General features: G+C 54.1%; 3 protein-coding genes across 5 annotated transcripts; all 3 read right to left on the bottom strand.

The window, feature by feature from the left end:
* Positions 1–421: 421 nt before the first annotated feature.
* On the bottom strand, positions 422–2915 carry ZGLP1 (zinc finger GATA like protein 1). Its single transcript, XM_028134718.2, has 5 exons — positions 2770–2915; positions 2158–2532; positions 1207–1280; positions 755–848; positions 422–585 (listed from the first exon to the last, which is right to left on the bottom strand). The coding sequence occupies exons 1-5, from the start codon at positions 2913–2915 to the stop codon at positions 456–458; spliced, it is 819 nt and encodes a 272-aa protein (XP_027990519.2). The 3' UTR covers positions 422–455.
* Positions 2916–3413: 498 nt separating this feature from the next.
* Positions 3414–7794, bottom strand: FDX2 (ferredoxin 2). Of its 2 annotated transcripts, none has more exons than XM_028134720.2 (5): positions 7536–7794; positions 7389–7443; positions 7096–7202; positions 4120–4207; positions 3414–3885 (listed from the first exon to the last, which is right to left on the bottom strand). In XM_028134720.2, the coding sequence occupies exons 1-5, from the start codon at positions 7741–7743 to the stop codon at positions 3771–3773; spliced, it is 573 nt and encodes a 190-aa protein (XP_027990521.1). In that variant the 5' UTR covers positions 7744–7794; the 3' UTR covers positions 3414–3770. The 2 variants fall into 2 exon arrangements, with proteins under 2 accessions (XP_027990521.1, XP_008156291.2); XM_008158069.3 differs by having other exon boundaries at positions 3414–3841; positions 7536–7781.
* A 92-nt stretch (positions 7795–7886) lies between these two features.
* Positions 7887–23918, bottom strand: RAVER1 (ribonucleoprotein, PTB binding 1). Of its 2 annotated transcripts, none has more exons than XM_008158068.3 (13): positions 23614–23918; positions 21958–22024; positions 18633–19102; positions 15194–15385; positions 14890–15019; positions 14452–14546; positions 13431–13518; positions 12908–13119; positions 12505–12813; positions 10407–10481; positions 9812–9952; positions 9320–9403; positions 7887–9230 (listed from the first exon to the last, which is right to left on the bottom strand). In XM_008158068.3, the coding sequence occupies exons 1-13, from the start codon at positions 23830–23832 to the stop codon at positions 9084–9086; spliced, it is 2229 nt and encodes a 742-aa protein (XP_008156290.1). In that variant the 5' UTR covers positions 23833–23918; the 3' UTR covers positions 7887–9083. The 2 variants fall into 2 exon arrangements, with proteins under 2 accessions (XP_008156290.1, XP_027990512.1); XM_028134711.2 differs by having other exon boundaries at positions 13431–13515.
* Between the last annotated feature and the right edge of the window lie 180 nt (positions 23919–24098).

Raw genomic sequence — 24098 nt, 5'->3', positions numbered from 1 at the left:
TGGTGCCTTTATATATATGATGATGTGTGTGTCCCTCGCAAACCCAATGAGAAAATGCTGCCCCACGTTCTGGGACTGGGAGAGTGGCAGGTGAGGGCACAGGAGGTGGGACCCCGAAGTCACAGCACTGCTTCTCTGAGGAGTTCTGCTCTTTATTGTCCATTCTATTCACAAACAGCACGAGTTCCTACTGCGAACACTTCCCGAGGGGGAGCTCAGCCAAGCCTGACTGCAGCAGGGGCCAAGGGAGAGGCCAGTGAGCCTCTGAGACAGGGGCTCCAGGGCCTGAGGCCTGGATCTTCTGCCTGGGGTCCCTGAATGGCGAGAGGGCAGAGGCAAGGCAGGCTGGAGCCCTCCAGACCCAAGCGTTTCCCCCTTTCCTCTTAGGAGGGCTTCTTCCCACTCTCCCCCTAGAGAAACTGAGGCAGGACAGGCCTGGCTGGGTGAGGAAGGCCTTACCCTTCCTGGGGTGGGCCTTGGTTGGGGCCCAGGAACATCCCGCATCTGCCACATAACTTCTTGGGCTGCACATTTTTCCTGGGCACCAGCCAGCAGCTGGAGCACCGGGTGCCATACTTCTTGTACCTGGGATGGGGGTACAAAAATCCAACATTCAGGATGCACCAGGGACACAGAAACCACCACCGGGAAACCACTTCCCAAGGGTGGTTATTTCCCCTTCCCAACCCCCCATGCTAGCTAGGTACAGGCTGACTGCGGACCCTGCCCCAACTCCCTCCTCCAGTCTGCAGACCTGATACCACAGGCATTGCAGAGAGGTGTCCCATCTTCGGCATCTCTCCAGAGTGGGGTTCTCTGGGTCCTACAAGAAGCACAGCGCCTGGCCCCTGAAAAGGCAGAGGCCAAAGGGCAGGAGTCAGAGGCCAAGCGTCCAGGCTCAGGAGGCTCGTGTGGGGTGGGGAAATCTGGGAGGATCTCTGTGAAGGCCCCACTGAGCTCTGGGCCCGTCCCCGGGTGTTGCCATATCTGAGACAAAGGGAAAGTCAGGAAGGGAGACAGATGGCAAAGCTTGGCAGAGGAGGAAGCCGGGGGTGGGGGTGACTCAGCAGAGTGAAGGGGGGCACTGAGACTCATCCTGGATGGGTCTAAATGGGGAAGCAGGGTGGGGAGTAAGACAGGGGAGATAGAAGGCACCCCCTCCCCCCCCACCCCTTTATTTATAGCTCTCATGTCTCCAGGACTCACCCAGGGCCTCGCTGCCTCCTGGGTTGGCCTCGGGGCCTGTAGGGGGAGCCTGAGAGCGGCTGCTGCTGGCCAGGCTGGGGGGCAGACAAGGCATTAGTATTGGGGGATCTGTACCCTGTCCCAGAAAGCCTCCCAAAATAAAGATTTACTATCAAGATAACAGGCATTTACCCTAGCTGGTTTGGCTCAATGGATAGAGCGTCAGCCTGTGGACTGAAGGGTCCCAGGTTCTATTCCGGCCAAGGGCACATGCCTGGGTTGTGGGCTCGATCCCCAGCAGGGGGCATGCAGGAGGCAGCCAATCAATGATTCTCTCTCATCACTGATGTTTCTATCTCTCTCTCTCCCTCTCCCTTCCTCTCTAAAATCAATAAAATATATATTTTAAAAAAAATGGTATCAGGCATCCCTCAGGAGGCATCTGATGTCTGTAAGGCCTGGCTTTGTCTCTCATTAGGAATAGTAATAACAATTATTATTATTATTATTATTATTATTATTTGAAGAGATAGTATGCTTGGGGCCAACCTGTCAGGTTGAAATCCCATTTCTCTCTGCCCTTGCTGTGTCCTTGTGTGACCTTTGGAAAAGTGATGTCCCCCTCTGTGCTTCAGTTTCCGAATCCATAAAATGGGCTTTACAAGGCTTCAATGAACCCATATCCATCAAGGGCTACATGTTACCTCTTAACTGTTGCTCCTGACAAGTGGTAGCTATTATCATTACTGGAAAAAACAATGGTAGCAGCAGCCTGCAGTATGGTCAGGCCGGTCTCATAAAGAGGAGACCCAGGCTCAGCCGGGGATGTGACTGGCGATGGCAGCAGGGCAGACTGGCACGTCTTGCTTGGCCTTTTGAGAGCCCAGGCCTGGAGGCGCCTCACCACAGGCCTCTGTCCTTATCGTTACCATTAACGGCACAGAGGGTGCCCTCCCGGCGGCCAGTTCCTACCTGTAGCTGTGTATGATCTGAAGGCTGGAATCCGGCTTTATCTGAAACGTCAGGGTCACTCCCTCGAACCCAGGGTCCACTTTCTCGGCGCCCTGGTGCGGGTTTGACTGCTTCCGAGGTCTCCTCTGAGGTGGAGCCGAAGGGGCTGGGGAAATCTCAGGAGGCCCCAGGCTGCCTCCTCGCTGACTAATTGGGGTCAGCATGGCCCTGGGATCCCTGGCCAGAGGTGGAGGTTCCACACCCCCCAGGGCCTTCAGCTCCCAGCTGGGGGCCAGGGCCTGGGTGTCTTGGGCAGGGGGCTGGGCCAGCCCCTCGGCTGTCTCTCGGAGGAAGTGCAGGTTGGTGACGGAGTCCTGACGAGCAGGCCAGAAGGAACTGGGGACAAGGGGCAGTGTGGTCACCCCCTTTCCTGGGAAGCCCTACATGGGCCTCAGCAAGGGCAACTGCGTGGCCTCTGACTACACGGGACCCCACGTATCCCTGAGGATCAGAGCCTCTTCTTTGTGAGTACCAGCAACTAACACGGTGACTCCTAAATAACCCCAGGAACCAGGAGTCATGACCCCTTGGCCACTGGGCCAATTTGGGAGAAGGGGCGGCTCCTTAACGCACCTGCTACTGGGTCTGAGGCATCTTGGGGTTCTTGGCGCCTGTTGGGCGGGGGGTCCGGGGAGCGGCTCGGGGTCCAGACATGATGGCGCCAGCAATTCTCGCAGCAGCATCATGGAGAGGTCTGGCGCTGGCTCAGCCTCCATCATGCCCCAGCCCAGCCCCCTCCCCTAATCTTGCCCCGCCCCCTCGGGCCCACGGATGAGCGCCACCTGGGTGAAGCGGTGTGTGCGTGGTGCGTGCGTGGTGCCGGCGCTCCAGGCAGAGGGGGCAATGAGCCCCACCTGGGTGGGGCGGGGCGGGGCGCTGCCAGACGCCTGCTTGCTAGGCCCCCCCCTTTAGGCCAGCCCCGGCCCCTCTCCCTTCCTACTCTAGGACTCTGCTGGGTGCCTGTACACCCCTCGTGGCAAAGGGCTGCTGGGCCCCTTCAAATCCCTCCGCGGCTGCAGGGGCGGGGCCTTGCCATGCTGACGCATACGTAGGCCCTCAAGCTTCCAGGCCCTATTCGGGCCTCTACCTCAGTTTCCCCGCTGGCCCCCTCGCAGCTGTGAGAGGCAGAGTTGAGGGCCTGGAAGATGAAGGTGTAGTTCCGGGGCGGGGCTGGGCGGGGCTGCCCCCCACTTCCCCACCAAGGACACTCGGGATGCTGGAGTTCTGTAAGATGGTTTTATTGTCACTCTAATTAGATTCCAACCCTTTCCACACTCGGATTCTCCGGGGCTTGGAGAGGCTGCCCCAGTAGGGGCCCTGTCTCCACCAGAGCCTGGACATGGGATCTCTCTGAAGCATTTGGCCTTCTTGGTGCTTCTGACATCTCTCTCGGGTCTGTCCATGCTCTGGGCTGGGCTGGCAACGTGGCTATTTCTCCAGTCCTGGCCCTTGGGCCATGGGTGTGCGGGATGGTCCCGCTGCCCATTATCAGTGCGGCTTGGGGACGTGACCATCCACGTAGAAGTTCCTGGTGATCTTGGGCAGGGTGAATTCAGCCCCTTCCAGCTCAGGTGTCAGGATGATCTGGCAGCCCAGCCGGGAGTTCTCCTGGAGGAGGGGGGCCATGTCCAGCATGTCATCCTCCCTGGGCGAGGGAGGCAGTGGTTAGCAGTGGGCACGTTGGTGCAGCTGGTGAGGAGGGCCCAGAGAAGCAGAGAGAGAGATCACCTTTCAGGCCAGGGAGGGGCAGGCTGACTGAGTCCAGGGGAAGTGGTTAGAGGGCAGTGCCGCTGCCAGCAGCTGGAGGGGGAGAAAAGCTGGGGCTGCCCTCAGCTGCTGCCCAGTGGACCTCTGGACACTGGGAAGGAGAAGGTTCAACAGCCAACCCTGCAGCTCCGAGCTGGAAGGGGGCTGCCCGCTCACCTCTCATCAGGAGAAGGCAGAAAGTCCAGGTGGTCCTCGCTCACATACACATGGCAGGTAGAGCACGCCAGGGAAGCTTCACAGGCCCCTGGAGGGCAGCAAGTGAAGGGAGTTTAGGTAAGTGGCATGATCAGGCTGGTGTCATCCAGTGAGAGACATAAGGGAGAAGCCTTTTGTCTCACCACGTGCCCCTAATCTTTCCCTCCCGCCTGTCTGCCGTGTGGGAGCCCTCCCCCCTGTCTTCTACTCAGCCCGCTGTTCCTGAGCTGTGGGTAGGTTTTGCAAAGGGATGTCCAAGGTGCCGCATTTCCCAAGGACTTCCCAGCCAGCTGAGGACCAGGCTGGGTACGGGGAACCATTAATGAGCATGGACTTGACCTCAGTGTAGCTGAGAGGGCAAGGCCAGGCAGGTTCCCAGTAGCCTTTGGATTCCCTTGCTGTGATCCTGTCCCCGTGCTGGGCAAATGTGTTCCTGCCTCCTTTCTGCTCCTGAAGGAGGGACTGGCTCACTCAGCACCGGTGCAGTAGGGGAAGGAGACAGGAAATAAAGGTTGAGATGCAGAAGCTGGGGTTTTCTGATTGTCCCTGGACACATTCCCAGGCTTCTGACTGATGACTGAGAACTGTGCTTGCGGGTAATGCCCCTCTTGGGCTAAAACCTTCCAAAGGGTCTTCACAGCCAGAATAAAATCCAAACTCCTCCACTCAGTCCTGGTGGTCCCTTTACCCCTCACTCACTCGACATCAACCACAATGGCTCCCTGGGCTCAGTGCCACCACCACAGGACCTTTGCACTGCTATACCTTTGGCCTGGAATGCTCTTCTCGCCACTCTTTCCATGGCCAGATCTTGTATTCAGGAACTCAACTGTCCTCCAAGCCCCCCTTGCCTGTTTCTTGTCCTTCCCCCTTGTTAATTTATTAATTTCTGTACAGCATTTATCACACCCTGTCAACCTGTCTTCCTCTCTCTGTACTTGGTACTGAGCCTAGCATGTTGTAGATGCTTAAGAGACATCTGTTACAAGTGAATGACAGGACAGAATTCTCCTTTCTCTTCCAGACATGTCGGATAATGAGAGTAGAGAAGCAAGGCAGCCTCCTGATCCTCCCTGTATAACGGGGAGAAACTAGGTCTTGAAACTCCAAGTAGTCCCTAGCATCTCTTCCTTAACCGTTTCCCACCTTGTTAGCATCCTCATCCCCGAGATCAAGATTATCCTATCTAATAAAAGACAGAATATGCAAATTGACCATCACTTCGAGACAAAGATGGCAGTGCTCACAGCCAATAAAGAGGGAATATGCAAATTGACAGGACAAAGATGGCATTCTGCCCTACCCTGGCCGCTTGGGGCCTCGGGTGCTGGCAGCCAGGGGAAGGAAGGCCTATTCTTGCACGAATCTTCATGCATCAGGCCTCTAGTCTAATATAAATGTCCCAATTAGTCACTACACACTAACCATGTGCCAAGTACTAAGCATTACACATGACATCTGTTTAATCTTCTGTAGCAACCCAAGCAAGAGGAAACTAAGTTATCCTATTTTATAAATGAGAAAACAGAAGCCCAAAGATGCTAAGTACCTTACTCCGGGTCACACAGCTGAAAACAGGCCACTTGCCTCTAAAATTCATATTTCAATCTATGTCCTAGACTGCCAGCTACTGGATTCCAGAAAAAACTTAAGGCCTGCCATAACCCCCACTCCACCCCCAACATCTCCAACCCTCTATAATGATTAAATCAGCCTCCCTATTACATTCACCCAACAAACAACCCTGTACATTTTTTTTTCAGACCACCCTTTCCAGTTGATGATATAATTACATGTTTACTCCCTATTAGGTTGAAATTGGTGTGAAATGACAGGAGCCTTACCTATTTTAGTACATGGTTGCCTGGCACACACTAGTGTTCAATATTCACAGAAAAGCGGCACAGGTTTAGTGGCTAAAATTGTTGGGTTTGAATCTAATTTTGCTACTTCACCTTGGACCAGGTCTACATAACCTGGGGCTCAATTTCTTCACCTATAAAATGTGATAATCTGCCTTGCTCAGTGGTTGAGCATCAACCCATGATCCAGGTCACGGTTCCATTCCTGGTCAGGACACATGCCAGGGTTGCATGTTTACTCCCCAGTGAGGGAGTGTAGGAGGCAGCTGATTGATGGTTCTCTCTCATCATTCATGTTCCTATTTCCCTCTTCCTTCCTCTCTGAAATCAATAAAAACATATTTGAAAACAAAAATAAATAAAATGAGATAATCTCCCCTATGGCATAAAGTTGTCATGAAAAGTCAGTTAATAAGTGTCAACATGCTTAAAGTAATGTCTGCTATTACTATCTTTCCTTCAACAAATACTGATTTCATACCTGTTGTGTCTAAATACCATGAGAGGCAACAGATATGTGTAAACAAGGCAAACAAGGTTTCTGATCTCATTCTGGAGAGAGATGACAAAGAAGGAAACAAAATGGTGAGAAGTGATATGAGGACAATAAAACACAGTAACCTAAGAGGCTGGGCCATGTGCACTTTAGGTCCACTGAAGGGGATGCTATTGTCAGGAAGATGACATTTACGCTGAGACTTGAAGGATGAGAAGAAACCAGAAGATCTGATGGAAAATCACTTCAGACCCTGGGGGTAGCAAATGCAAAGGTCCTGAGGCATGAATGAATTAGGCAGTTTGAGGAATAGCAAGAAAGCCAGTGTGGCTAGAATAGAGGAAGGAAGGAGAAAGAACACAAGCTCCCAGGGGCAGGAGTTTTCATGGCCTCTAGTAAATGCTCAATAACGCTGGGGGAACGCTGGACAGGGGATGAGGCAGTGCTGAGGAGTGTAGATTTATCCCAGGACTGGTGGGAAGCCATGGAGGGTTAATCAGCAGAGAGATAACTAATTTGTGTGTTGTTTTTTTCAACAAATGATAAGGGCCTCGGAAATTCCCGGTGCTTGGCTCCCACCTTCCAGGTCCACCCCATGGCGCTGGGCCAGGTGGAGAACATTATCCCCGACTCTGCCTCTCACCGGAATCCGTTGGCCTGACCGGTCTACGAACACCACGTTCACCCTGAGGACAGATGGGAATGCAGATGCCGTACTGGACGATGGCTCAGGGTTCAGGTGGAATCTAGGCTTAGGACAGGGAAACAGGACAAAGCGTAGGGGGACTCTAACGATGAGGCTGCGGGGTATGGTGGGGACTAGAAAAACCTCGTGGGATGAGGAATGGGGGCCTCCTCCCACCCCCACTCACACGTCCCCGGGCCGCTCCGGGCCGCTCGGTTCTTCCTCCCCCGCCGAGCGCGAGCCTGGAAAACAGTTGGGTGAGCCACGCGCAGCGCCTGCGGGCATTGGACGGGTTAATGCTGCCCTACCCCCGAACCCGAGGCGCCGCAGGTACCTGTCACCCGGAATTTTCTGGCTGTCGCTGGTGACGCCGCCTCCCCGGATCCCCAAAAGCCCCCAGAACGGCTCCACCAGCGACCTTTGGCCACTCGCAGCAAGAACCCAGCATTCACGCCGCCCCGGGCCACGGAGGCGGCCATGACAGGCGTCACGTGACCCGGAAATGGAGCATGCGCTGTAGCGCACAAGCGAGCCGGACTCATAATTACCCCAATATAAGCGCCGATTCGGCGCAGGGCACGAACAGCTGGAGTTGAGGGGAAGGGGCAGCGACCGGATCTGGCACACCAAGACCTGTAGGGGCCACCCCAGACCTCCCACCCAGGCCCATTGTCTCAAGAACCAGTCAGCTCTGCTTTCTTTAAAACCATTTACTTACAAACTTTAATTGAGCAAATGTCTTTGTGAGAGGAGGGGGACCCCCAGAGTAAAAAGGAAGCTGTGGCCTAGCTGGCCAGGGGCGGGCCCAGGGCCACTTCAGGCCAACAGGTCCTGCTGGTGGGCAGGGGCAGAGTTTATCTGCATGGAGTTGTGTGATTCCAGCAATGGTCCAAGGGGAGGCCAGCTCCAAGTGACCTGGCCAGGGATAGAGGTGAAGTTCATCTTCAACATGGGGGGAGTCAGCAGAGGGTCAGTGAGGTGCACAGTGCCGGACTCCCATAGACAAAGAGCAGGGGGACTGGTTTCAGCGGGCAGAGAAAGCCTGTCGCTGCACCTAGGCCTGGGCAGAGGAATGGTGGAGTTGGTTTGCTAAGACCAAGGCTTTGGCCTTCTACTGTCCCCAGGGTGGAGACCCTGGGTAGAGAGACCCAATCCCCAGGCCAGAGCTGTTTGGTCCTGAGTCAAGCTTCCAGAGCTTGACGTCTGAAAGGCTCTGGCCAGTGGGGTTTGGGGTCCCGCTTTAAGGCATCAGAAGGCAAGGGGACTGTGGCAGGGAGCAGGGCACCCAGAGCTGGAGTACAGGCCAGACTGGGCAGGCAGGGGCAGGAGGCAGTCATGCCTGCAACAGACATGGGAGAAAGAGAAAAGAGCTGAGCCATTTCAAACTGAAGAGTGTGGAATGGAGGCACAGACAAGTTGAAACTTGCAGGTATAAGACCTGGGGGTCGTTCTGGATTATTTAAAAAATAATAAAAATTAGAAAAGGAAACAAAAGTCAATTGTCAAAGTTAAAAAAGGGGGATAGTCTCTGATCCTCACGGGAGGTCAGGGAAACCTCCAAGGCACTCGAAAGGCCAAGATACAGGAGCGACGAGGCAGGAGAAGGCTCCCCGAGAGGCAGATGCCGGCGGACACAGGGAGGGCAGAAAGGGGCCCAGCCTGCTCTCTCTCTTAAGGCTGCAGGGTTTCCATGCTAGGAGCAGACCAGAGATGCAGAGTAGCCCCCAGACTCTCCCACACTCCTTGGGCTCCAGCTGGTTGGTCAGCAAAGTCTTTCAGAGATTTTCTATTACTGAAAGGAAAAAACAAACAAAAACACAAAACACCAGAAAACCCAAAAGCGATTTGGTGCAGGCCCTGGAGCATCTCTGGCACTAGCCCCTTAGAAAATCCTCTTGCGCTTCAGGTACGAATCTGCATAATGGCCACCAAGGCCTTGGGAGTGCTGTCCCACATAGCTGCCTTCTGGGCTGGGCTCTGGCGAGGGCAGCAGGTGGGCAAAGCTGCGTTTCTGGCCACCCAGTGGTGTCTAGAAACAGAGGAGAGGGGGTAGCAAGTCAGGGGCCACCTGGGGGTCGCCATTCCCCAGCTCTGTGTGCCCTCAACCCTTGCCCGTACCTTCAGTAGGTGGCTATGGCCATTGGGCCCAGGGCCCAGGCCCAGGAGCCCTTCTCCGGAGCCCAGTGGAGAGGAACCAACCGCCTGGCAGAAATGGGAAATGGGATAAAAAAAAACATCCCCCAGAGCAAAGGTCAGGACTTCAGGTTCAAATCATGCCTCTGCTGCTTACTAGCCATGACTGGTGGTGGTGGTGGTGGCGGCGGGGGGGACAAATTAGCTCTGTCTCTGAGCTTCAGTTTTTTCATCTGTCAGCTGGGGCTAATACCATCCAACCCCTGGCTTCTGGGAAACTAAGTGGAGGCTCAGAAGGCTGGGCAGCACCAGGTGCTACACACACAGGTGCAGGAAGGCTGTTCTAATTCACCTTGGCTCTAAGCAAAACTGATCCCTGCCACCACCCTAGCCTTGACCTAGGCACCGAAGGTCACAGGGATCCCTTGCATCCTGGTTGTCCCTGGGAACCTGTGCTGGCTGGGGGAGGCTCCTCACCTTGTTAAGGTGGCTTTGCTTGAGGCCAGCCTGCAGGCCGCTGGTGAAGTAGGAAGTGGGCGAGCCCGAATAAAAGTGAGAGAAGGATCCCCCACCACCTCCACCACTCCGTTCGCTGAAGCCACTGGGTGGAGGGGACATCTGCAGAGAGGGGGGAAGGCTGAGTGAGGCAGACTACTGCAGTATCCACCCGCTTTTGTAAACCACTCCTAAATGACTCTGGACTTTGGCCAACAAGCAGAGGTGCCTGCCTTCCCTTCTGCCTCTAGGGAATCCTGGGATTACCACCAGGTGTATGTGCACAGGCTGGCCGGCTGGAGGGCGAGTTCCACGTGGAGCTCACCAGCTGAGGCCCCTAGACAAGGCCCATTTACCAGCCTACTGGCCACCAGGTATATGACTAAGGCCCCTGTAAACTGTTAAGCCTCAGCTGAGCTGCAAGGTGAGTGTAGAGAACCACCCACCCACCATCCCACAGAATGGTGTGAAATAATAAAATGTTTGCTGTTCTAAGCCACATGTGGTAGGACCACTTGTTGTGCAGCAAAAGCTAACTGATACACCTGAAAGGTGGGATTCACAGGGCAGCTCTTACTTTGTGTCGGCTGGGTCCGTGAGGCCCGAGGGCTGGCTCCCTTGGGTGGGAGAAGAGCCGCCTAGGTCCCATGTCCTGAATGAAAGTGGGAGAAAGTGTGTTGAGTTGGGATCTGCACCAACCTCACTCTTAGCTGAATTCTCCAGCACAGATGTCATTAGGGAAGTTTGCCCCTTCCAGCAGAGGGGAAACTCGACCTGTAGAGTGGGGCAGTGGGACGGAATGTGCTCTGTCCCAGGGCTGGCTCCACCGAAGACCCAGAGATGACTGCTATGAAGTCAGGTGGCCCCACTGGAGCCAGGTGTTTGGAGTTTTCGAGGCAAGCTGGGCATCAGAGTTGTGTGAATGCTTGCAGTTTTTATATGTTGGTATTGGTGTTTCAGTTTTTTTAAAAATAGACTTCACTATCAATTGTTATTCTTTTATATATAAAAGGCTAAGTGACCAACCATACGTCCATCCAACCATCTGGTAAATTGCCCACTGGCAATTTAAAAATAAATGTTGCCCTAACCCAGTGGTCGGCAAACTCATTAGTCAACAGAGCCAAATATCAACAGTACGACTGAAATTTCTTTTGAGAGCCAAGTTTTTTTTCATATATTTTATTGATTTTTTACAGAGAGGAAGGAAGAGGGATAGAGAGCTAGAAACATCGATGAGAGAGAAACACCGACCAGCTGCCTCCTGCACACTCCCTACTGGGGATGTGCCCGCAACCAATGTACATGCCCTTGACCGGAATCGAACCTGGGACCTTTCAGTCCACAGACTGACGCTCTATCCACTGAGCCAAACCGGTCTTGGCGAGAGCCAAATTTTTTAAACTTCTTCTAACGCCACTTCTTCAAAATAGACTTGCCCAGGCTGTGGTATTTTGTGGAAGAGCCACACTCAAGGGGCCAAAGAGCCGCATGTGGCTCACGAGCCGCAGTTTGCCAACCACGGCCCTAACCGGTTTGGCTCAGTGGATAGAGCGTCGGCTCTCAGACCGAAGGGTCCCAGGTTCGATTCCGGTCAAGGGCATGTACCTTGGTTGCGGGCACATCCCCAGTAGGGAGTGTGCAAGAGGCAGCTGAAGCGATGTTTCTCTCTCATCGATGTTTCTAACTATCTCTCTCCTTTCCTCTCTGTAAAAAAATCAATAAAATATATATAAAAAAAATGTTGCCTTGTGCATGTGCAATACATATAAAGCACTCGTTGGCACCAATCTAGACAGAGTAGGAATATTCCTACCTGAACCCGTTTTCGGACATGGTCAGTTATATGTTGCTTTCTCTCAAGTTCCAAGAATGCGTGATGTTAAAGTTGTAAATACTTCAACCCAAGGGAAATTAGTCGAGCACTCTGAAAGTGTTTTTACTCTTAAGGTGGTATACCGGGAGATATTAGAATAAGTTTAATCAATTTATCAGTTATTGTTTTTATATTGTGTTTCAGGTTTTTTTGTATTGTGTTTTTGTTGTTTTTATGTCATGTCTTTGTTGTTATATCATGTTGTTATTGTTTATTAATCAATTTATATATTATTTTCATATACATCTTACTAATTTTCTTTCATCTCTGATACTTCTATTATAGAGAAAGGGCAAATAGCGATATTAAAATATTTCTTCTAATTTTCCTTTCAATGTGCACAAATCCATGCACCAGGCCACTAATTTTTCTATAATACAGTGTGGGTCAAACATAACCCAGGTGGCCTGCAAGTGGCCAGTCTGCAACATCTGACCTGGAAGACGCTGGAGTCATAGAAAGAACAGTTCCCCAGGGACAGAGACAGGAATCTCAGGGGAGAGGAGAGAGAAGGGCAGAGAGACAGGAAGCTGAGCCCTGTCTCTAAGGAGATGCAGAAGTACAGCCTATAGCCTCTTGGGAGAGAAAGACAGACAGGAAGCAATGTCTCATGTGCAGAAACAGACAAGAGACTGAAGGGCAAGGACTGTGTCTGGCATGTTCCCCACCGCACAGTGCTTGGCCTGGCACAGTCAGGACTAGAGAAATACTGGTTTGGAGAATGACTTGCTCCCAGGCGACAAAGGGCCACCATAGCCAGCCCTCAGGAGGGCTGACAACAGGGCAGAAAGATACTCACCGAAGGGTAGTCGAAGCCATAGCTGTCAGGAAGCCCTGGTTCGGGGGGCAGGCGCGTGCTGGTGAGGGGGCTGAGCAGGCGGGACTTGAGCTGGAAGGCTTTGCTGCTGCCACCGCCTCCACCACCTCCACCTCTGGGGACTGGGGGGTTAGGCAGGGGGCCCTCAGCTGGGCGGCGGCTTCTCCCAGCACCTCCCCAGCCCCGGGCCTCCTTACTCGCCAGATTGCTGGCAGGGAGCAGGCTGTGTAGGTTCAGGTAAGGGTTCAGGGGGATCCGGAAGTCCTTGGGGGGCTCCCCCAACAGTGAGACCTGTGGCGAGAGGGCTGGATTCGAGAGGGTTCCTGACGGGAAACATCGCAGGGCAGGAGACTGGAACAGTGCTGGGCCCAGGACAGGACCTTACCCCGGGCGGTGTTGGCAGAGGTCCACTATCTTTCTGCAGGCCTCTGAGGCCAGTGCCTAGGAGTCCCGCAGGGGCAGGGGGTGTAGTGAGCTGGGCTGCTGGGGGACCCAGGCCCATGGGTTCTCGGTCACCTCCGGAAGGACCAAGCAGTGGCGGTAGCAGGGGTGGTGGCTTCCCTCGCCGGGGTGGCAGCTCTGGGGGCAGGCCCCCTCCTACAGAGAGAAGAATGTCAGTGGCCCAAACATACAGGACCCTTCCTTCCCAGGGTCCTAGAGCATTTTCTTGGACCAGGGTGAACTGCTGAGGAACAACTATGTGCTGGGCACTGAGCGAGCCCTCTGAGTATATCAACTCCCAGAATGCTCATGGGTTCTCCCACAAGGAGGGCGCCCAGCTGACAGACACCGGGACCCAGAAAGGTTAGGGCACTTGCCCAAGGCCATGCAACTGGAAATTTACCACCCAATAAGAAAAGGGGAAGCAGGATGGGCCCAGCGAGATGACAAGGGGAAGGGTCTGTTACCTGCAGATAGCTCCCCAAGGAGGTGGTTGGCCGACTGGGCACCAGCCTGCAGGGTGCCCAAGGGAGAGTCTCCCAGGATCCCGGGCTTCTGGGGACAGAGCACAATCAGCTGGGGGCAGTGTGGCCTTAGCAGCAGACAGGTATCGCCAAGGGTCTCAATGCCCAGGACACCCAGATTCTAGCCCACGCATTCACGGGTCCCCCAATGTCTGTGACACCCTGGCCATCATCCATCTGGTGGTACCCAAGGACCTCCTACAAGCCAAGACCCACCTGAGACCCAGGGAACATGGACCATACATTCAGCAGTCAGGGCCTAGCACCCCAGTGTTAGTGTCACACACACACCGGGACAATCCTTAGGCACCCACCATCCTACACCCAGCCTCCCTGCCGATTACCACGGAAGGAGTCATTCTTAGCTACACATGGATCCAGTCTCTTAGGCACACAAAAGTCCAAGCCCACAACGTCACACTGTCAGCTATCATCAGACATACTCATGCCACTGACACGGCCCCAGTGAATCAAACCAGACAGGGTAGTACATGTGTGTTCTATTTGCGTCCATCTATGTGTGGGGTGGGTGTGTGTGTGGGTGTGTGTGTGTGTGTGTGCGCACATCTCTGTGCTCTAAGGTGTGGTATCTGTGTGTCTATTTTTGTGTGTGAATGTGTCTCCATGTATATCAGTTTTTGCATGTGTGCATGTGTCTCCGGGTGTGCACTGAGGTGGTATGGTGTGTATATTTGTGTGTATGTGTCTATTTTTGTGTCTTTGCATGAGGCAGTAGGGGTGAAAGGCCATTCTAGTCCCTGGTGGGGCCAGGTCTTTCTTCCCCAAACTGAGTCCTGAGCACCTGTGACAGGTCAGGCCCCATATTAAGCACCAGGGACACAGCCAGATGGCCCACAACCCTGAAGGCGAGCCCCAGATATGAGTAGTGTTTGAAACTGAAAGGGAAAGGGCTGTGGCAGGACATGTGAGTGAGGAGGGAACCTAGGGCCCACACCCATGTTACCTTCTGACCCTGGGTTTGCAGGGCCAGCTGCAGCAGCGCCGTGGACAGAGCAGGCCCATTGAGCAGTGGCATGGCTGGGGGGGCACCCAGGAGACCTGGAGGGAGACCAGGGAAATGGGCGGTGATCCCTGGATGGAAGCCCCCCTCTGCAATTAGAGGCAGCCCTGCGCCTGAAGCCCAGAGAGAGCAAGTGAACAGCCCAAAGGAAGGGCCTGGGAAGGGAGTCTGCCCTGGCCCCTTTCCCATCACCTTGCCTCACTGCAGGCTGCAATGCTCCCACCACTGACCCCATGCAGGTGACCTCCGTTCTTAACCCAGCTCTTGCACATGGGGCTCTTGTCACAGGGAGCTCAGATGGGAACACAGTCCCTGGGAGATGCCTGGCTCTGAGAGGCTGGGGACCTGGTCCCCACCCACTGTTCACTTGACACGCCTTACCCTGCTTGCCTCCCGAGTTGCTGTGAAGCAGGGGATTGAGCAGCAGCTGGAGGGAGGCGGAAGGCCCCAGGTTGTTGAGCAGCTGCAGGATACTGGGTTCAGGCAGGAGCCCTTTGCCCCGATTGAGGGCCTGAGGAAAGAAAAAGATGGTGGTTCAGAGCCCTGCCAGGCCACAGAGGTGAGGCCTCATCCTTCCTTATTGCCCCCAGAACCTGAGTGGTGACCGCCAAGAGCCCTGATTTCTCAAGGGAGGAGAGCCTGGCCTCCCCAGTTTCCCATTCCCACTCCCTGGGCACACACTCACCGTGGCCTGGGCAGCGATGAGCGCAGCCAGCATGCTGCGGCCAGGGGGCCCTGGGGCACAGAAGGAAATGCGCAGGTGGCTGCCCCCCAGGGCCAGGCCGTCTGCCTCCTGCTGCACCTCTTCAGCCATCTCGGCAGTCTCATACTCCAGCACAGCGAAGCCCTTCAGCTGCCCATCCTGGCCGTACGCCAGCTGGTGAGGGTGGGGGGAGGTGGACGTGAGTGCCAGGGGGGGCAGTGACCACTCTCACATAGAGTGACAACTGTGACCAGGCATGGATCCCGATTAAGAGAGACCCCCACCCCTCCAGATAGGGTAGATTTTTGGGCCTGGCACTGCTCTGAGCCCTGTTCCTCATTAGCTCATTGAATCTTCTCCATGGCCGGGAGAAGCTGCATCCTACCCATTTTTCAGAGGTGACAACTGAGGCTCAGAGAAGTCAGTATGCTCAAAGTCACACAGCTGGTGGGAGGACAACACTGGGACCCGTCTCACAGGGATCAACTTCCTTGGGCTTCCTGCCAGTGTCACGTTGGGACTTTGAGATTCCCGAGCATAGGAAGCAAGCTGAGGTTGCAGGACTGGGAGGGGCTGGCTGGAAAAGAGGCAGGTGGGTGGCTTTGGAGCACCCTCAAATCAGGAGCCTCAGGCCAAGGACACTGCAGCCAGGGCTGGGAAGGCACAGAGCCTGGGGGCAAAGCAGGTGGCCTCCGAGCTCAGGCTGGTGGTGAAAGGTAACAGCCAGTGAGCCACAGGGAACAGAGGTGTCATCAGGGCAGACCAGGGAGGCCTGTCCACCCCCCTTGATTGCAGCCATTTGGTACTTTAGGCTTACAGCTCCTCCTCCAGGCCCTTGGGCCAGATGTGTTCCCAGACTGGGAATTTTTAAGAAATCAGAAAGGAAGAATACCACATATATTACATATTACATATCAGTCACTCCAATAGGGTCCAGGGCACCCGGAAAATCAAATGCAAATAGCTCTGCATCAAGACACAAAGAGAAAGGCCACAGACAGCCCCACAGTAGTTCTCTGCTGCCAGACCTCTTGGTTTTCAGGGTATTTCGAGTGCTGGAATTGTGGATGGGGACTATGCCAGGGAAAGCAGATACTGGGTGAGAGCACTCAGCTGGGCTCTTCACTGTGTCCAGATGCAGGCACTGTCAGCATGCCCACTTTGCAGATGAGAAAACTGAGGCTCAGAGAGTGGCAGTCCCTTGCCCAGGCCATAGAGCTGGAGCTGGGATCAAGCAAGGCAAAGCTGATACCTTAACAGGACTGGCCACCTCAGCATGGCGATGGCTGTCCCAAGAGCTAATATCATTTCTCTGGGTGCTGACTGATGTAGTGTGGTTTGGGACCAACCCAATGTCCACCAGTAGGGAATGGTACAGAGTCCATAAAATGGAATACGGCACCGCTGCAAAGGAAATGAGAAAACTCTCATGTCTGAACACAGAAAGATGCCCAAGACAGAATGAGCGGAAAAACTAAACCACCGCAGGCACAGCAATGAATGGACCAAGGAGAGGAATGCAGGAACATATAAACACATTTGTTGAAAATGCTTAATAAAATCTCGCTGGAAGGACACAACCAACTGGTACAAGCAGGGGCTCTGCAGGAAAAAGTGCTGGGGGGCCGGGAGGGAGCCTTTACCACAGAATGTGCTGAATTTCCAAATGTGATTGGGCTGCCCTTTCAGAAAAGCAAGTAAGTGGAAAAGGCTTTTTTTTTTACAAGGTCTTGTGAAACATGCTTTATACATATTTATAACACTCAAGTATTTTTAAGCAACTCTGTAATGAAATAAAGCAACTATAATATGTAAATTGGCCTGTGAATAAATGACAAAGTGCATTAGAGTGAGTTGCTATGGGACCTTGGTCTCATCTTGATTATGTTGAGAATAAAGCCCCCCATTCCCAGGATGACAGCAGATTCCCAGAGTGGCACCAGCCATCTTGGGAGGCAAGGGCACCCAGTTAAGAGCACAGGCCCTGGAGTCAGCTGCCTGACCTTGACTCCCAGCCCACCTCCAACTGGCTAGCTGGCCTGGGCAGGTCCCTGCAAACGCCCGTCCCTGGACCTCGGTTTTCTCATCTGTAAGGTGGGGCAGCTACTGTATCTACCTCAAAGGGTAGTTGTAGGGATTCAATAAGATGTTCAACAAGGGTCCCACTCCAGGCACAGTAGCTCAGGGAGCCTGTCAGCTGGGGCCCAGCACCTGCTTTGTGTGCCAGGCAGGGTAGCCTCTGGCTATCAGCCCATCTCTGGCCAGGCCCCAGACCAAGGCCGGGACACACATCTTCTCACAATCACAGATGACTAGAGACTCAGAGGGTTAAAGGGCAACCAGATGGGGAAACTGAGGCTCAAAGAGAGAACTTGTAGTTCTTGCCAACCTCAACCTCCACATGAGGAAGTGGCAATTGAACTAATTCATCTATGTCCTGAGCCCCACCCAGGACCTAACACCCAGTAGGTGTAGGAGCATGAATGAATGCTGAGAGAGCAAGGAGAGGAGTTCCTACAGATGTCCCATTCCCCAGGTCCTAGAATCCATTCATACAAGAGGAGTGCGCCCCCCCTAACGCCACAGAGCTAGGGTCTGAGTCAGGTATCAGCTTCCTCTAGGCTGCCTGGGGCTCTGCAGTCAGGCTGCAGTGTTCCAATCCTGGTTCTACCATGTCCTGGCTGCATAACCTGACCCCTCTGTGCCTCAGTGTCCCCACCTGAAAATGGGGATAATACCTGTTACAGGATAAAGGGACTGCAATAACGTGCTCAGAATCCAGTGAGTGCTAAAGGAACGTCTGCCTTTGGGGGTTGGGGGGGAGGGGGCAAGACCATCTGGGGCTCTGCCACGGCTGGGCCTGGCCTATTCTCACCCCACTGTGCTTGTCACGGGCACACATATAGAAGTGCCTGACAAATGTGATTTGGATGAACCAAGGACTGTTTTGTTAACCAATGTGTGAACATTGAATCTCAGAATGAATCTGGTCAATCCATTTTCTAACCTCAAGCTAAACAGACTGTGGGCTCCTCCACAGCAGTCCCCTCAGTGCTGGGCCTGGGACCCAGCAGGTGTTCAAGAGATAGCTAATGAGTGCAGGACTGAAAGTGAATGAGGGCGAACAAGCTTTTGGCCAAGCTTTTACAAAGGCAGCCTCACTTGCACTTCACATGGGGAGAGGCCAGCGAGGTTAAACCAGTCACTAGGGGGAGTGCAGGGATTTGAACCCCCGTCATTTGACTCCTATCTGAGCTCCACCAAATGGCCTAACGAGAACCCCATTCAAAATGGCAACGTCAACACTTTACTGAAAAGGGATCCAGGAGATTGGGGAGGGCAGGTGAACCCAAAGGACCCCTCCCAGGTGCTCCAGGCCTGGCATCTGCTCCCCAGGTTCCCACTCCAGGCACAAGCTCACCTGGCAGAAGGTTGGTGTGTGGACAGCCGACAGAGCCCGGCGCAGGGCGTCCACATCACTGAAGCCAGGGGGCAGGCGGTCAACACAGAGGCAGCGGGAGTGGAGCAGGGCGGGTGTCAGCTGTCCTGCATCTGTCCAGTGCACATAGAGGGTGCGCGTGCCCAGCGGCTTGCCCAGCAGGTCCGATTTGGCACGGGCAGCCGAGTCCTTCTTCATGTACTCGGCAAAGCCATACCCCTTGGAATGGCCAGTGCGCTCGCTATAGACCAGGAAGCAGCGCTCCAGGCTGCCGAAGGGCCGCACCAGCTCCTCGAACTGCTGCTGAGTGAGGCTGGGGGGCAGGTTGGCCACGCAGAGCAAGGCATCAGTGGGCTGCAGCTGCACAGATAGCTCGCGCTCCCGCAGGCAGCTCTGGTGGAAGGTGCTGATGGCGGCCTCGGCCTGCTCCCCGTTCAGCAGGGTCACAAAGGCTGCAGCAGGAGGGGGAGTGGGTCAGTGGGGTCCTGGAGGGCCTGCCCCTCGACTCCATGGCTGCCCGCCCTTACTTCTCACTAAACCATGGGTTCTCAACCTTTCTAATGCCGCGACCCTTTAATACAGTTCCTCATGTTGTGGTGACCCCCAACCATAAAATTATTTTCGTTGCTACTTCATAACTGTAATTTTGCTACTGTTATGAATCGTAACGTAAATATCTGTGTTTTCCGATGGTCTTAGGCGACCCTGCTAGCGGTTCTCAACCTGTGGGTCTAAGACCATCGGAAAACACAGATATTTACATTCCGATTCATTAACAGTAGCAAAATTATAGTTATGAAGTAGCAACGAAAATAATTTTATGGTTGGGGGTCACCACAACAGGAGGAACTGTATTAAAGGGTCGCGGCATGAGAAAGGTTGAGAACCACTGCATGTGTGATCTCAGAATACTGACCAACTAAGACACCTCAGGCCCCAGTGGACTAGATAGTTGCCAGCCTTGAGCAACTCATGCAGGTGTCTTCTACCTCCAGGAGGCCTGCTTCCTGCCCTCACCCCCTAGCCCTGTTCTCAACCTACTCATGAGCTCACCTGTCCTCTTATGTACTGTGCACCTGGCTAGGTGACACAAAAGGAATAGGTGAGTAACTTGGGTGACACACAGAGTAGTGGTCAAGCATGTGGTCACTAGAGCCTGGTTTCAACTCCAGCCTAAGTGGCTGTGGGGGTCTCAGTTTCCCCATCTGTTAAATGGGTATAACTTACTCCTCATAACCACCATCGTGCCAGCAAGGAAATAAGTGCAGAGCAGCGGCACCCTGAACAGAGGGGAGGAGCCTGGACTTGAACCCAAGCAGACAGGCTCCACAGCCCCACTCTGCACCCCGTCCTCACCACCTTTCTAGGCCAACACCTCTCTACCTCTCATGTCTGAGCCCTGGCCTAAGCCTTAGTCCTGCTGCCACTCCTGGTTTGCTGTCCAGCCAGTAGCTAGCTTTTCAAAATGATTATCAGAATGTGCCATGCCTTATCCAGGGGCTTCTCACTGCAGGGGACAAGGGAGCCCATGTGGCCTGACCCCATGGCTTTGCTGATCTCCTCTCCCATCTCTTGCCGCTACTTCCTGGACTATGCCAGGCACATGCCCGCTCAGGCCTTTGCGTCTGCATTTCCCTGGAACACTGATCCCCCTCTTTCTTCACCTGGTAATCCTGATCCACCCTTCAATCTGATGGCAAACATCACTTCCCCCATGAAGCCTTCCCTGACTGCTCCTGTTTCAGATCACAGCTCTGGGCTCCCACAGCACCCAGTAGCTTCTAGTCCTATGACCACTTCACCTTCACACCTGCAGTTGTGTGAATGACATCCTGCCCCCAGACTAGACCATCACTGTTTGGTTCACAGCTGTGTCCTGTGTCCCAGCATATACTGGCGCCCAATAAACATTTATTGAAAAACACTATTAATGAGAGTCACTTAACCTCTGGAACCTCAATACCTGGCACATACACATAAGAGGTACTTAGTAAACAGTTCTGACTTGTTGCCCTTGCCAGTGTTTACTAAGTATCTTCTGGGTGCCAGATACCCACAGCCCTTTTAGGTATTTTAATATGTTTTACCTGTGGCTAACCCAAGCAGGTCATGCCCAATTTGTTGGTGAGAAAACTGAGGCTCAGGAAGGGTGAATCACTTACCTATGGCCTCCAAGTGAGGACAGACCAGGACTCGAACCCAGGTCTATTTGTCTCCAGGACCCAAGATCTTAACCACTACCCTAGCCCACCAGGTAGGTCTCCAGGGTCCCCGTCCTCACCTGCTTCTCCCCCAAGTTACAGATTGCAAGCACAAGGCCTAGAGGACACAGACTCCCACCGAGGGTCTCCCACAAGGTGGGGGGTGCAAGGCTAACAAGACTTGTCCCTGTTTTCATGGAGATGACCACTCAGTGCAGGAGGCAGGTGAGTGAGCCAGCAGTAACAGCCCAGAGTGATGGGGAGAGGCACTCAGGGCTCTGTTGAGGAGCTGCCTGCCTCCACCTGGATAGAAGAGGGGACAGCTAAGAACAGTGGCAGAGGGAACGCCTGGAAGCTTGCCACTGAGGAGGTGGCAAGGCTGGGGCACATCCTTGCAAGATAGTGTCCAAGAGGAGCTTCAGACAGGTTTTGAGGAGAGAAAAACAATCAGGTTAGGGTTAGGTTTGTTTTGTTTTTATATGTTTGATTTTTAAAATTCATTTCAGAGAGAGGAGAGAGAAATAGAAACATCAACGATGAGAGAGAATCATTGATCGGCTGCCTCCTGCACACCCGCTACTGGTTAGCAACCTGGACATGTGCCCTGACCAGGAATCGAACTCTTGGTTCATGGGTCACTGCTCAACCACTGAGCCCACCGGAGGGCTAGAATTAGGTTTGATCAGATTTACAATCAACTGATCAAATTTGATAGATCCTGGCTCCCTGGGAGAGGGCAAGTAGGAGTGTGAAATCATGGAGAGAGCAGAGGGAGACTGCCATTTTGACAGAGATGGAGTGGCACCAATTGTTCTGGAGGTCTTGAAAAAGACCAGACAGGCCTAGGTGACTGCGGCTGGGGGTATGGTGTGGGAAGTGGGGAAGCCCAATGCTCAGGTATCTGGCTGAGCAGCCTGGAGGAAGAACAGGAATATCAAGACTGCTCCATAATGAGCTCCCAGAAAAGATTGGGGCCACAGTCTGTCTTGTGCTGGCCTACGAGATGTTGAGCCCAAAATTCAGGAGAGGAGATGCCAGGCCAGAAAAGCACCCAGCTGCAGGGACTGTCACCCCTTGCTGCTAGCCCGCCCCACAGCCCCACAAACCTGTCCCTTTGTATCTGTCCACAAAACAGTACTTGAGCTCATAGTCGCTGAGCAGGTCGTGCACTTCCTGCGAAGATAGAAGCCAAAGGACAGGGAGTCACCAGGGGCTGAAGGAAGCAATCCAGTGCAACCTTCACATGGAACAGCTACAAAAGCTGGTCAATTATAGTCCCCATTTAACAAAGGAGGAAACTGAACTCAGAGCAGTTACTTGCCCAAAGCCATTGAGGCCACACCTGGCAGAGCCGGGATTCAAAGTCTAATTGCAGATCCCATGTTCTTAACCAACACAAAATACTCTTAGAGAGTCAGGTGGGTCTGAGTTCAAGACCTTGCTCTGCCTTATGCCCTTAGGCAAGTTGTTTAACCCAGTGGTCGCCAACCGGTGGTCCGTGGACCTCTGGTGGTCTGTGAGGTCCAAAAGGTTGGCAACAACTGGTTTAACCTGTCTGACCCTCAATTGGAAGCCTGACTCTTTTCAACAACATTACAAATTAGGTATTAACAAGCCCATTTTGCAGATGAGGAAACAGCTTCAGAGAGGTGAAGGTCAAGACAGCAGCAGGAATGCCACCCAGGGGCACCTGACTGCGGACCCTGTATACTTGAAGCCCACACTGGGTGGCTGCACGTGCTTCCCAATTCCCTCCTGCTGACACTGCCGCCTTCTTGTAAGCCAGCTGCGGGGGCGAGGCTCTATGGCCTACTTGTGCCAGATACACTGTGCACCCTGCAGGAGAGACAGTGTGTTCCCAGCTAAGAGATGGCAGGTGCTAGGAGGAGGGCTGACTCTAGAAATAAACCAGACCATGCTTAGTGGTCCTTGCCCCAGGTCTGTCCCCCAGAAACGCCCTCCCAACACTTTGGTGGCCCTACCAGCCATGTGCCCACCTACAGTGAGGGTGAGCCAGTGGCAGATGTGTTGGTGGCCCAGAAAGGAGGGATTCTGAGCAACAGGAAGAGAGTGCCCATTCCACCACCACAGGGCAGGGCATACCAGATGCAATCTCCTTGGGTCCAAAGAGCAATGGAAAGCCCTGCACCGGGAGGCCCCAAGAGAAGAGCACCCCTGGCCAGAACACTGGCCCCTCCTTTCTTGAAGGTCTGTGGGCTGGGAGCAGGAGACCCCTTTTTCCAAATAAATTCCGGGGCTTTGCGAGAAGAAAGATCTCAGGAGCTGCTACAACTTCCGATCTATCTCTAAGAGGAGTTAATAAACCGTGCTCTAGCCAACCCTGAACTTTTCTGGCTATAAGGTCTCGCCACCTCATGGTCGAGGGGAATGAGGATAAACACAATCAGAGCAGGGAGCAACTGGCGTCTCTATTCCCACCGTCCCAGTCTAGCTGCCCATTCACAATCCCCCAACTTGGCCAAAGCTGCCTGCCCACGTCAATCACTAGTTCTCTTCCAAGCCTGTGGTCGCCCTTAACAAGATCCTCCCTCAGTCCAAAGTTGGTTTCTCCCTCCATCACCGCCCCCCCCCCCGCGCAAAAATCCGCCGTTGGTCTCTCCCAAACCCTCAAGGATCCTTCGTTTGGACTCTCCCGCCGACGCCCCCTACACCCGAGCACGCGAGCGTCGGTGTTGCCTGGTTCCCCCCGCGCACGCGCACGGTGGTATTTCCCGCCACGCTTCCACACCGCCCCCCCATACCTGGTTGGTCACGTCCCCCGGGAGGCCCCGGATCAGTATCTTGCGGCGGTTACGGAACTGGCGCTCGGTGTGTTCCAAGCGTTTCCTGATCTCCTCTGGATCTAGCGGCTGCAGTTCTTCTTCGGGCGACCGGCGCTCTGGGGCATCGTCTGCTTCAGCCTCGGCCCCAGGCTCCGGGCTCAGCGGGGGCCGGTGAGTAACGGACACGTCGGCCGCCATCTTGGGAAACCCGGCGCCTTCTGGGACCAGCGAGCCAGGGCGGAGCGGCAACGAGGGGGCGCGTCTGCCTATTGGCCGAAATAAGCCCCGCCCCTTCTCTTCAAACATCTCAGGCCATTGGCTAGGGCGCAGCCCGCCTCCCAGAGTTCACGCCCCATCTGGGCGCACAGCCTCCGCCCCTTTCCACCGCTGAGACGTCACCCGATAGACGCTCAGCGTGGTGGGAGATCCCCTTAGCGCAGGTGGAATCCAGCCTTAGACTCCGG

This window comes from Eptesicus fuscus, chromosome 6 (assembly GCF_027574615.1).
Source record: "Eptesicus fuscus isolate TK198812 chromosome 6, DD_ASM_mEF_20220401, whole genome shotgun sequence".
NCBI lineage: Eukaryota > Metazoa > Chordata > Mammalia > Chiroptera > Vespertilionidae > Eptesicus > Eptesicus fuscus.
This window is presented reverse-complemented; position numbering and strand designations above follow the sequence as displayed.